At 40.8% G+C, this 13,830-nt stretch overlaps 1 protein-coding gene across 1 annotated transcript; it reads right to left on the bottom strand.

Moving 5' to 3' along the window:
- Positions 1 to 2,248: 2,248 nt before the first annotated feature.
- On the bottom strand, positions 2,249 to 13,595 carry LOC112231021 (inactive phospholipid phosphatase 7-like). The gene is made up of 2 exons (XM_024397518.2): positions 12,304 to 13,595; positions 2,249 to 3,431 (listed from the first exon to the last, which is right to left on the bottom strand). Exons 1-2 carry the CDS (start codon positions 12,779 to 12,781, stop codon positions 3,043 to 3,045), a joined length of 867 nt encoding a protein of 288 aa, XP_024253286.1. The 5' UTR covers positions 12,782 to 13,595; the 3' UTR covers positions 2,249 to 3,042.
- Between the last annotated feature and the right edge of the window lie 235 nt (positions 13,596 to 13,830).

Below are 13,830 nucleotides of genomic sequence, written 5' to 3'. Positions count from 1 at the left end.
AGTCTTGCCTTAGATTTTTAAGCCGATTTAGGATTTAAGTCCTAACTGTTACTTGGCCACTCAGGAACATTCAATGTTGTCTTGGTATGCAACTCCAGTGTATATTTGGCCTTGTGTTTTAGGTTGTTGTCCTAATCAAAGGTGAATTTGTCTCCCAGTGTCTGTTGGAAAGCAGATTGAATCAGGTTTCCTCTAGGATTTTTTATTTTTATCCTAAAAAACTCCATAGTCCTTGCCGATGCCAAGCATACCCATAATATGATGCAGCCACCACCATGCTTGAAAATATGAAGAGTGGAATTCAGTAATGTGTTGTGTTGGATTTACCCCAAACATAACACTTTGTATTTAGGGTACAACGTTCATTTCTTTGCAACATTTTTAGCAGTTTTACTTTAGTGCCTTATTGCAAACAGGATGCATGTTTTGGAAAAGTTTTTACTCTGTACATGCTTACTTCTTTTCACTCTGTCATTCAGGTTAGTATTGTGGAGTAAAAACAGTGTTGTTGATCCATCCTCAGTCTTTTCCTATCACAGCCATTAAACTCTGTAAATGTTTTCAAGTCACCATTGTCCTCATGGTGAAATCCGTAAGCAATTTCCTTCCTCTCCGGCAACTGAGTGAAGAAGGATCCATGTATCTTTGTAGTGACTGGGTGTATTGATACACCATCCAAAGTGTAATGAATAACTTCACCGTGCCCAAAGGGATATTCAATGTTTGCTTTTTATTTTTGACCCATCTACCAATAGTTGCCCTTCTTTGAGAGGTATTAGAAAACCTCCTTGGCCTTTGTGGTCGAATCGGTGTTTACAATTCCCTTCTTGACTGAGGGACCTTACATATCATTGTCTGTGTGGCTTAGAGAGATGAACACGATTATTGCACACAAAGTGAGTCCATCCAATTTCTTATGTGTCTTGTTAAGCACATTTGTACTTATTTAGTGTGCCATAACAAAGGGGTTGAATACTTACTGACTCATGACATTTCAGCTTTTAATTTTGTATAAAAAATCAAATAAAATGGAAAACATGATTCCACTTTGACATTATGGGGTATTGTGTGTATGCGAGTGAAATCAGAATGTTATCAATTTTATGCAGGCTGTAACAGAACAAAATGTGGAAAAAGTAGAGCGGTGTGAATACTTTCTGAAGGCACCGTAAATGCCATTTTCCCCATCTGCTGAGACAGATTATCCCTCCTTTGTTCCCATCCTTCTTCCCCGTAAAAGGGGAGACACATGCAACTTTGTGTGTGTGTGTGTGTGTGTGTGGTCAGCTGTGATACATGTATTTCAATAGGTTTGCCCTGAATAAATAAGGAAGCTGTTGTTTCAGCTTCATTACTGATGAGTAACTCCGGACAGTGAGGCATATTGATGGAGTGGAGTTATGTAAATCAATGGTTTTCAGGTGGTGGCTACCAATCAATTTTGTGGTCAATGAGTACAAATACAGCCATTACTTGGGTTTAGCACATGGACATGTTCTTAAAAGCATCCACCACAATCAAAAAATGAATGTCACACGCACGCACGCTCACACACACACACACACAGCAATATACCATAAGTCATGGCAAATGGTATATTTATGGGCATGAATAAACAACGCAGGAAAGACATACCACTTTTTCAGAAGTCCACATCTTATAAAGACTATCCAGCCATCTTCTTAATTGAGCAAATTAGACTGGATAAATTCAAACACTGCATGAAAACAGGACTTTCTTGTCATCCTTGTACAAAACAAAACATGCTGACTTGCACTAATGCAATATTACACACACACACACACACACACACACACACACACACACACAATCCGAAAGCAAAAAGGCTACATCTTAAATAGTTTGGTTGCCAAGTCCATAATATCACAACAACAAAAAAACAACCAAAAGACATAGCAGAAGACCAATAAATGAAATACATGAAGGCACACAGTAGGTAGAAAGCCTTTGATATTGGGTATAATTCATTTTTTGTACATGCCAGTGAACATACCAGACTTTACCCAGCAAAGGTTTACTCAGTGACTTTTACCCTCCAAAAGACATTACGTTTGACTCAAAAAGGTACACACATAAGAAATCTTGCATGGAGGCATACAAACACACACAGACATATTGTCATGCCCTGACCTTAGAGATCTTTTAATTCTCTATTTGGTTAGGTCAGGGTATAACTAGGGTGGGCAATCTATGTTGTCTATTTCTTTGTTGGCCGGGTATGGTTCCCAATCAGAGGCAGCTGTCTATCGTTGTCTCTGATTGGGGATCATACTTAGGCAGCCTTTTTTCCACCTTAGTTTGTGGGATCTTGTTTTTGTACTGTTGCTTTCCAGCCCTGCAGAATTGTGCGTTTCGTTTAGTATTTGTTGTTTTTTCAGTGTCATCAATAAAAGAAAGATGTACGCCTACCACGCTGCACCTTGATCTACTCCTTCCAACGACGAGCGTAACACATATGCACACACACAATCACCCATATACACACACATATGTCACAGGATCAATGGTAACCCCAAGCCTGATGTACTGTAGTTGACTTCACACAGACGTTTTTCAGTTACTCAGTGAGGCATGAAATCAGCACCATAAACTGTGTCTATCTGCTTGGTTAATGCTTAGATTGCAATAGAGAAGGCAAACAATGTGGAATATACAACATACAGATCTATGATGAAACCACTTCCTTTAATCTAATCAAAACTATCTTTTGAAACTTATTTGGATAGGGTAAATATTTAACCTTGTAGCAAAATCCCTGATCTTCAAGACAAAAATCATGTTTTTGTTTAACACATACAGCACAATTCAAAGACAGCAAAAATCTATTCACATTTGGAGTCCAGTCCACCTGTTTCTCAAAAATGTGTAGTTTAAACAAATGATTTCCAGCAGAAAAATACAAACAACATAATTGAAAGGAAATCAAGATAAAGCCTATACGTAGGTCTAATGCAGCCTTTGACAGTAGGCCTTGATCAGGGAAAACTCAGATCACATCAGGAAGAACTCCTGGCCCTGTGTTCAGTAGAAGGAGCTCCAGCTGAGGGTCCCTATAGAGATGAGGGTTTGACAGGTGCTGGACGACAGCCATACTGTCTCCACCAGGCTGACGTGCAGAAGGCCCAGGGCGAAGCCGCACACCATGTCGGTCAGGTGGTGTCTACCCAACAGCACCCGGGACATGCCCACCAGGAAGGCCCAGAGCACCAGCAGGATGCGAAGAGGGATGGCCAGGACCAGGTGGTAAAGCAAGAACTTGGACACCATGGCGGCGCGGCTGGCGTGGGCCGCTGGGAAGGAGTACACATCCATGACACAGTAGTCCAGGAATCCCGGACTCATCTCCCAGGGTCCTTTGCGTTTGATCAGCTTCTGGACTCCGGCCACTGTCATGACGTCAAGCAGGAGGGCTGAGGAGAGAAGATGTTGCATGAAACAGCCAAACTAAATCAATTAAGGTCAGTAAACCACAACACACAATATCTCCAGTCAAAAATCCATGGAGACCAATTAGCTTATAGTTCATGTAATTTTCTCTATATCTGTTATAGGGCAAAGCATCAGTAATGAAGCAATGAGGCAGGCCAGGCGGTACCCCAGCAATGACACAGTGGCTGGTAGCCCTTTCCTGCAGTCAAATGACCTTGTGGCCTCATGGTGGAATGTTATTAATATTTTTAATAATTTCATAATTCATAAACTTTTTTTTATTTTTTTTTATCTGCAGAAAATCTGGTGTTTCTATGTCAAACAGTTTTGTTATATTTCAGTCTTCTGTGATGTACACTACCGGTCAAAAGTACTCATTCAAGAGTTTTTCTTTATTTTTACTATTTTCTAGTGAAGACATCAAAACTATGAAATAACATATATGGAATAATGTAGTAACCAAAAAAGTGTTCAATAAATAAATATTTTATATTTGAGATTCTTCAAATAGCCACCCTTTGCCTTGATGACGGCTTTGCACACTCTTGGCATTCTCTACCAGCTTCATGGGGTAGTCAATTGGAATGCATTTCAATTAACAGGTGTGGCTTCTTAAAAGTTAGTGGTGGAATTAATTTTTTGAGCCAATCGGTTTGAGCCAATCGGCTGTGTTGTGACAAGTTAGGGGCGTATACAGAAGATAATATAGACTTGGTCTTTTACCAAATATGGCTAAGGCAAGAACCGCTCAAATAAGCAAAAAGAAACGACAGTACATCATTACTTTAAGACATGAAGATCAGTCAATATGGAACATTTCAAGAACATTGAAAGTTTGTTCAAGTGCGGTCGCAAAAACCATCAAGCGTTTTGATGAAACTGGCTCTCATGAGGACAGCCTCAGGAAAGGAAGCCCCAGGGTTACTTCTGTTGCAGAGGATAAGTTCATTAGAGTTACCAGCCTCAGAAATAGCAGCCCAAATAAATGCTTCACAAAGTTCAAGTAACAGACACATCAACATCAACTGTTCAGAAGAGACTGCGTGAATCAGACCTTCATGGTAGAATTGCTGCAAAGAAACCACTACTAAAGGACACCAATAATAAGAAGATAATTGCTTGGGCCAAGAAACACAAGCAATGGACATTAGACTGGTGGAAATTTGTTCTTTGGTCTGGAGTCCAAATGTGAGTTTTTTGGTTCCAACCGCCGTGTCTTTGTGAGAAGCGGTGTGGGTGAACGAATGATCTCCGCATATGTATTTCTCACCGTAAAGCGCGAAGGAGGAGGTGTTATAGTGTGGGGGTGCTTTGCTGGTGACACTGTCTGTGATTTATTTAGAATTCAAGGCACACTTAACCAGCATGGCTACCACAGCATTCTGCAGTAATACGCCATCCCATCTGTTTTGTGCTTAGTGGGACTATCATTTGTTTTTCAAAAGGACAATGACCAAACACACCTCCAGGCTGTGTAAGGGCTATTTGACCAAGAAGGAGAGAGATGGAGTGCTGCATCAGATGACCTGGCCTCCACAATCCTCCGACCTCAACCAAATTGAGATGGTTTGGGATGAGTCGGACCGTAGAGTGAAGGAAAAGTAGCCAACAAGTGCTCAGCATATGTGGGAACTCCTTCAAGACTGTTGGAAAAGCACTCCAAGTGAAGCTGGTTGAGAGAATGCCAAGAGCGTGCAAAGCTGTCAAGGCAAAGGGTGGATATTTGAAGAATCTCAAATATAAAATATATTTTGATTTGTTTGTCCATATGTGCTATTTAATAGTTTATGTCTTCACTATTATTCTACAATGTAGAAAATGTTCTAAATAAAGAAAAATCCTTGAATTAATAGTTTTTCCAAAAGGTTTGACCAGTAGTGTATATAAACTCAAAATTGAATGCATTCCAACTCTATATCTGACAGGTGTCTTCTTTTTTGAAAGGCCATAACCATGTGTGTGAAGTGTATGTCTGTTTCAAAGTAGATTTGTTTCAGACTACCAAGAAACACTCTGTGTGACCCTGATTTAGCCCACTTTAGTAAAAGGTTAAGAAGAGCCAACAGTTTGTGGAAAAGGTGCGCATCGTTACATCCCCTCTCTCTTCCCTGTGTGTGATCAGAATGTATAAGCCCCTGTGCTACGGCATCCCAATCGGCCACATTATCAGGCTAGCAGCCCAGTTACTCTCTAAATAGGTCTGGAAGCTAGCACAAAACTGAGACCACCTAGCTTATAGTTCAGCTTTGGCTTACTGTATGTGCACTTGGCTATCTGTGTAGTGATTTGATCTGAGGCGACTGTCGCTGAGAGGTTTTGCAAGTGAAATACTGAGATAGAAACGATTTCCATCTGAAACCTTTGTAATAAGAATGGAAAAGACTTGAATAATATAGATGTACAGTATAATAGACTTACGTATGATTGGGTGTGATAGATCATTATTAATTATTTGGATATGACTAACCTAAAGTACTTGATCCAATCCTAAAGTGTCTCCTTTTAGTAGCATCCAAACCTCTATGTGCAGCCCAAAATATCCCCACCTTTCATTTTGATTACCCGGCTTCCACCCCACCCTGTGGAACCTGTCAGGACTCAGGATTCAGACATTGATGACACCGTCTCCTTCCTGTACACCCACACACACACATAACACCCTAGTTCTATTGTGAAGTAGACTTCTAGCAAATTAGAATTCACAGTGTTCACAGACCATTAAGATTTGGGAGTTGGTGGAATGAAGGAGGTTGGAAGCATGGAATGAGAGAGGGAGAGATGTTGGAAATGAAGGAAGGAAAGATAGGAAGAAAGAAAGGAGTTAAGGATGAAAAAGGAAAGTTAGAGGAAATTGAAAGAAGGCAGAGAGAGGGGAATGGACAGCATGGAAGTGAGTATGAGGTACCTTTGGGTCATTTTGGGACAGTGGGGACACAGTGCTGAGCTGCCAATGAAAGTCAATGGTGCTCTGCCCCCTGATATAGCCCACCTCAGCACTACTGAAGGTGAGGGAGGAGGAGAGCCAAGCCACGGATTTCACCAGCCTAGAGTCAATGTTATCTATGATGCACTTCCAAGCTAAAAATATGTACACTACCGTTCAAAAGTTTGGGGTCACTTAGAAATGCCCTTGTTTTTGAAAGAAAAGCAAGTGTTTTGTCCATTAAAATAACATAAAATTGATCAGAAATACAGTGTAGACATTGTTAATGTTGTACATGACTATTGTAGCTGGAAATGGCAGATTTTTTATGGAATATCGACATAGGCGCACAGAGACCCATTATCAGCAACCATCACTCCTGTGTTCCAATGGCACGTTGTGTTAGCTAATCCAAGTTTAGCATTTTAAAAGGCTAATTGATCATTAGAAAACCCCTTTACAATTATGTTAGCACAATAGCCCAAACTTGACCAAATTAAACAGATTATAAACTGAACACAATATAGACTCAGTCCACAGATTTGCAGTGTTTTTCTGAGTAATCACTCTACTGGTATAACACACACAACCCTTTCACACACATCAGCCCAAAGCAACCAGGCATCCAGCACAGGAGTAACAATAAAATCCCTCAAGATTTCAGGTGTCAAAAGGGACATGGTGAATTCACTGGTATGAACCAGCCCATATTGGAAGCCCACAGAGAGTGAGGAATACCCGTTTAACGTCCCATCCGGAAAAGACAGCACCATACACAGGGCAATGTCCCCAATCACTGCACTGGGGCATTATTTTAGACCAGAGAAAAGAGTGCCTCCTACTGGACCTCCAACAACACTTCCAACAGCATCTGGTCTCCCATCCAGGGATAGACCAGGACCAACACTGCTTAGCTTCAGTGGCACATAGCTGAATGGGAACAATGTGAGTATAGTACTTTTGAAGTCTCTCTCTCTCTCTCTCACACACACACACACGTACCCCCCCATCAAAAGAAAATATCTGCACAGTGGCCCCAATTTGTTCTGAGAAATGCATGAATTGACACAATCAGTCTGGGGTATAGCTTGCTGGTTTCCTTCACATACATGTGTCAAAATAACCTCCTAAAATTAGTTCACCATCTACAGTTGAAGTCAGAAGTTTACATACACCTTCGCCAAATACATTAAACTCAATTTTTCACAATTCCTGACATTTAATCCTAGTAAAAATTCCCTGTCCTGGTCAGTTAGAATCACCACTTTACTTTAAAGAATGTGACATGTCAGAATAATAGTAGAGAGAACGATTTATTTCAGCTTTAATTTCTTCATCACATTCCAAGTGGGTCAGAAGTTTACATACACTCAATTAGTATTTGGTAGCATTGCCTTTAAATAGTTTAACTTGGGTCAAATGTTTAGGGTAGCCTTCCACAAGCTTCCCACAAAAAGTTGGGTGAATTTTGGCCCATTCCTCCTGACAGAGCTGGTGGAACCGAGTCAGGTTTGTAGGCCTCCTTGCTCACACACGCTTTTTCAGTTCTGTCCACAAATTATCTATGGGATTGAGGTCAGGGCTTTGTGATGGCCACTCCAATACCTTGCCTTTGTTGTCCTTAAGCCATTTTGCAACAAATTTGTATGAAGACTGTTTGAAGACTGCGTGGTCCCATGGTGTTTATACCTGCGTACTATTGTTTGTACAGATGAACGTGGTACCTTCAGGCATTTGGAAATTGCTCCCAAGGTCTTGGATGATTTCTTTGGATTTTTCCATGATGTCAAGCAAAGAGGCACTGAGTTTGAAGGTATGCCTTAAAATACATCCACAGGTACACCTCCAATTGATTCAAATGATGTCAATTAGCCTATCAGAAGCTTCTAAAGCCATGACATCATTTTCTGGAATTTTCCAAGCTGTTTAAAACTTCTTAGGGATAGCCCCCTTCTTTTTATTTTTGCCTAAATTACATACCCAAATCTAACTGCCTGTAGCTCAGGCCCTGAAGCAAGGATAAGCATATTCTTGGTAGCATTTGAAAGCCAACTTTGAAGTTTGTGGAAATGTGAATTGAATGTAGGAGAATATAACACAATAGATCTGGTAGCAGAAAATAAGAAAAAAACAAGTATTTTTCTTCCACCTTTGAATTGCAAGAGAAAGGGTACAGTTCTATCACTTTCATTGCAATTCTGATAGCGTCCACAAGATGACAGCAGTGTTTGTGCAAAGTTTCAGATTGATAACTGGAGGTATGAGTGAACTACAAGACTTTTAGTGTGAAGTCACCAGGCACATTTGGGCAAATCGTGAAGGAGACATTCGCATTCATATTAATGTTTTCTGCAAGAATATCGTCAGATCTGTATACTTGGACTTTGATTTAGCTTTCCATGTATTAGTAGCCATATTATAAGTTCAACATTTGCAAAACAACCCATTTTCATAACTTCATAACTCTGAAAATCCTTATAATTTTTGTCCTAAATTGAAAGGCATGCTGTCATACAAGGTTAGTAGCTACATTTTACGACATACACATGGTTTCCGGATACTCCCATAAAGCCAGATCATTGGCTATCTAGCTAGCTCTGTTTCACCTTGATTGGTCTAGATACAGTCTAGCTAGCTTTGTTTGACCCTGATTGACCCTGATTGGTCAAGATACAGTCGGTCAAGTGATGGCCGCCTGTGTCATCAGCGTGCCATGAAGGAGTCGCTCTCTGACCAAATATGGTGTCCTATAGGATATACTACACCCCTAATGACATAGTGAAGTCTTGTTACCTTCTAGAATCTCTGAGGAATACATACAAATGTGATTTGAGTTGTTGAAACAATGTTTAGGGTGAGATTTTCACAGATTCCTTTCTTTGCAAATTGAACGAATGGAAATACAAAATCGATCGTGCATGCTATATGGACCTTTTTAAGATATGAAAAGGGATTTTATCTAACAAAACGACACTATCTGTTATCTCTGGGACCCTTTAGATGATAAACCAGAGCAAGATTTCCGAATGTAAGTACAAATCTCACCTTCAGAGGTGAATTTATCAAACCTATCATGGTGAAAAAGGTGTTTTGTTGTTAGGAGCGCTCCTCAAACAATAGCATGGCATTTTTTTTGCAGTAATAGCTACTGTAAATTGGACAGTGCAGTTAAATTAACAAGAATTTAAGCTTTCTGCCAATGTAAGACACTTATACAGTGGGGCAAAAAGTGTTTAGTCAGCCACCAATTGTGCAAGTTCTCCCACTTAAAAAGATGAGAGAGGCCTGTAATTTTCATCAAAATGAGAGAAAAAAATCCAGAAAATCACATTGTAGGATTTTTAATGAATTTATTTGCAAATTATGGTGGAAAATAAGTATTTGGTCAATAACAAAAGTTTTTCTCAATACTTTGTTATATAACCTTTGTTGGCAATGACAGAGGTCAAATGTTTTCTGTAAGTCTTCACAAGGTTTTCACACACTGTTGCTGGTATTTTGGCCCATTCCTCCATGCAGATCTCCTCTACAGCAGTGATGTTTTGGGGCTGTTGCTGGGCAACACGGACTTTCATCTCCCTCCAAAGATTTTCTATGGGGTTGAGATCTGGAGACTGGCTAGGCCACTCTAGGACCTTGAAATGCTTCTTACGAAGCCACTCCTTCGTTGCCCGGGTGGTGTGTTTGGGATCATTGTCATGCTGAAAGACCCAGCCACGTTTCATCTTCAATGCCCTTGCTGATGGAAGTTTTTCACTCAAAATCTCACGATACATGGCCCCATTAATTCTTTCCTTTACACGGATCAGTCGTCCTGGTCCCTTTGCAGAAAAACAGCCCCAAAACATGATGTTTCCACCCCCATGCTTCACAGTAGGTATGGTGTTCTTTGGATGCAACTCAGCATTCTTTGTCCTCCAAACACGACGAGTTGAGTTTTTACCAAAAAGTTATAATTTGGTTTCATCTGACCATATGACATTCTCCCAATCTTCTTCTGGATCATCCAAATGCTCTCTAGCAAACTTCAGACGGGCCTGGACATGTACTGGCTTAAGCAGGGGGACACGTCTGGCACTGCAGGATTTGAGTCCCTGGTGGCGTAGTGTGTTACTGATGGTAGGCTTTTTTACTTTGGTCCCAGCTCTCTGCAGGTCATTCACTAGGTCCCCCCGTGTGGTTCTGGGATTTTTGCTCACCGTTCTTGTGATCATTTTGACCCCACGGGGTGAGATCTTGCGTGGAGCAAGATCAGATCGAGGGAGATTATCAGTGGTCTTCATCTTTAGATGTCAACGGTGTCAAAGGGCATACAAAGGGCATACAGGGCTCTAGTCTAGCATAAGGTCTGTTCCATTTGCTAATAATTGCTCCCACAGTTGATTTCTTCAAACCAAGCTGCTTACCTATTACAGATTCAGTCTTCCCAGCCTGGTGCAGGTCTACAATTTTGTTTCTGGTGTCCTTTGACAGCTCTTTGGTCTTGGCCATAGTGGAGTTTGGAGTGTGACTGTTTGAGGTTGTGGACAGGTGTCTTTTATACTGATAACAAGTTCAAACAGGTGCTATTAATACAGGTAATGAGTGGAGGACAGAGGAGCCTCTTAAAGAAGAAGTTACAGGTCTGTGAGAGCCAGAAATCTTGCTTGTTTGTAGGTGACCAAATACTTATTTTCCACCATAATTTGCAAATAAATTCATAATAAATCCTACAATGTGATTTTCTGGATTTTTTTTCCTAATTTTGTCTGTCATAGTTGAAGTGTACCTATGATGAAAATTACATGCCTCTCTTATATTTTTAAGTGGGAGAACTTGCACAATTGGTGGCTGACTAAATACTTTTTTGCCCCACTGTATGTACTGACATTTGTTGTTTCTCTAAAAAGTCTGTGATCTTGACAAAACGCGCTGCATGATTTACAACTGTCCCATTGACACACCAACACCAATCCTTCATTTTCTGGAATTTTCCAAGCTGTTGAGAGGCACAGTCAACTTAGTGTATATAAACTTCTGACTAACTGGAATTGTGATACAGGGAATTATAAGTGAAATAATCTGTCTGTAAACAATTGTTGGAGAAATGACTTGTGACATGCACAAAGTAGATGTCCTAATTGACTTGCCAAAACTATAGTTTGTTAACAAGACATTTGTGGAGTGATTGAAAAACGAGTTTTAATGACTCCAACCTAAGTTTACTGTGTGTAACTTCCGACTTCAACTGTAGGGTGATTCCATTATCGCTAGTTAGAGAAATCTGTTACATTCGCATTAATATATCTAATGTAGGGAAAACACCTATTAAGAAAGTAAGGATAATCAAGTATATTTACTTAAATAAGGTACTTTGGAAAATTATTATACTGTAGATGTTGTACCATCTGCCATAGTGGGGATAAGAAGTGCTATGCTTGACACTGATGATAATGACTTCACTGAGTCTTTTGATGTAGGCCCCTGGCTTGGTAAAATGTCTACTTATAGTTCTTTAGTCCAAAGTAAACTTGCGATATGTGGAGCCTAGCACCTGTTCTCCAGGCCTGCTTCTGTGCTGGGTGAAGGAGAGAGGGACCATGAAGGCATTTCCTAATTACATGCTTCTGATCCTCTACCATGGGATGCTTTAAATTCTGGTGGACAATGACATATTTTAGTGAGAAGCATTAACAAGTTAACATTTCATGGCATAAATATTAGCCTATTGACATGGGTTATATAGGCCTAATACAGGCCCTGGGATAAGGAAGTAGAGATGTGATCATATCAGTAGACTGCCTAGCCTATACCTATTAAAAATGCATGCATTGATAGACACCCTATAGCATAATAACAAAACCATTAAATAAGAGCTGAATCATACATGTACAATTAAATAACTTAATTATTACACTATGTGTTTTGGGTAGAGTGAGGCGTGCATTTACCAAGTAATAGATTGACCAAGACCTCTTGTTCCGCCAGCGTATTACTCCTTGTCAAACACACGATAGTGCCAATGATCCACGTGATGCCGTGCCCCGTGAACGCAAGTAGGGTGACCATGGAACGAGCCGTGCCCCAAGACGACGACGTATAGGCGCAGACCCCCAGGCGCTTGGACAGACAAATGTCAATGGCGAGGAGGGAGCTCATCGCTATCCCCTTGAAGGAAGGGTTCAGCTGGATACAGTCCTCCTCTGGCAGTTTCGTGGGCTCTTTCCGATCCTTGTTGGCATTGTCAGTAGTTTCCTGCGGGTCGCACGGCAGGTTTGCTTGGTGTTTGGGTTGACCAGGTCGCCTTGAGTTTCCCTGGCTCTCCGAGTTGCCGCTCCAAAGGGGCTGGTTCAGGGACATGAACTCGGGTCTGCTCAGGACGTTGTTCCGATCCCGCGTCCTGGACCTAGAACTCGGAATTGCGGGCATTTTGGGTTGGTCCCACTTCGCCTCCTTGGTGAAAAAAGTTACTGTACTACGTTTCAGAAGGTCAATTTCTCGTTTTAACCACGAAGCCTAAATATCCAAAGCTAAGCCCTGTCGCCCTCTCCTTCCCCCACTGCGTCCCTACCAGATATATTTAGGCCGGTTGGAATGCGCGCTGCCCATGCTGCTGTGTTAAGCCTACAACCGGATCCATGCAGGCACAAAGAGGCTTGACTGGCATCTGCCTGGACCAATCAAACGAGATACAATCTACAGTGAAACATTATCAGCTTTTAACATGTCATTAAATAAAATATACGACCATCAGCAACTAACATGGAATGGCATAATGTTTTGTTTTGATCCTGAACGGTAGAAACTAAATACACTGGTTTTACTTTGTCTGTTATGCTCAACGACAAAGACACATTTTTGTTATCGTCTTACCAGGCCAATGTATAAGAATGGGCTATCGTTCAGATCCCTCTCGTTTGGAACACGATTGGAATTTGGAGAACGCGTCAATGAATTCTTAGTTAGACAGATAGACTGTAGCCCCGATACTATTAAAGTCAATCAAGGAACAAGCATCCATAGTCAGCTCGGCGAGTCATTCAGTATTTACAATAGATGAGAGCTCTTTTTTTCGATCGTCAGTCGTTTTCCGTGGACATGACGTAGCCTACGCACAATCCCACTTCCACCGCGCTCTTCTACGGACGCGCTCTTCCAGATGGGAGTTCTCCAAGGTGCTTAAATGGACAGCGACAGAGACGCTCTCAGCACGAACCAAAATAGAAGAAAGGAAAATAACAAACATTCAATTATGAAAACTTATTTTATCCTATAGAAAATAAAAGGGGTTTTCTCAGGAGCATTCAAAGTAGGCCTACATTTAAATTATTTATTTTGTTATTGAATATTCACCAATTTATATTTTATAATTGGTCATTCATCCAAATTGATGTGAGCTATAGCCTATAGCCTATAACATCGCTCAAAAATATTCAATTACATTTGGGCTATTCACTTCACTTTGACTGATAGAAGTA

The sequence above is a fragment of the Oncorhynchus tshawytscha genome, linkage group LG33 (genome assembly GCF_018296145.1).
Source record: "Oncorhynchus tshawytscha isolate Ot180627B linkage group LG33, Otsh_v2.0, whole genome shotgun sequence".
Lineage (NCBI taxonomy): Eukaryota > Metazoa > Chordata > Actinopteri > Salmoniformes > Salmonidae > Oncorhynchus > Oncorhynchus tshawytscha.
The sequence above is the reverse complement of the archived record's forward strand: the minus strand, read 5'-3'. Positions and strand labels throughout refer to the sequence as shown.

What these genes read in the sequence shown, in the direction of transcription:
- LOC112231021 (XM_024397518.2), bottom strand. Translation starts at nt 12,781, where the DNA reads ATGCCCGCAATTCCGAGTTCTAGGTCCAGGACGCGGGATCGGAACAAC. An exon ending in CTTGGTCAATCTATTACTTG is followed by an intron (nt 3,432 to 12,303) that starts GTAAATGCACGC and finishes TTCTCTCCTCAG; the next exon opens with CCCTCCTGCTTGACGTCATG.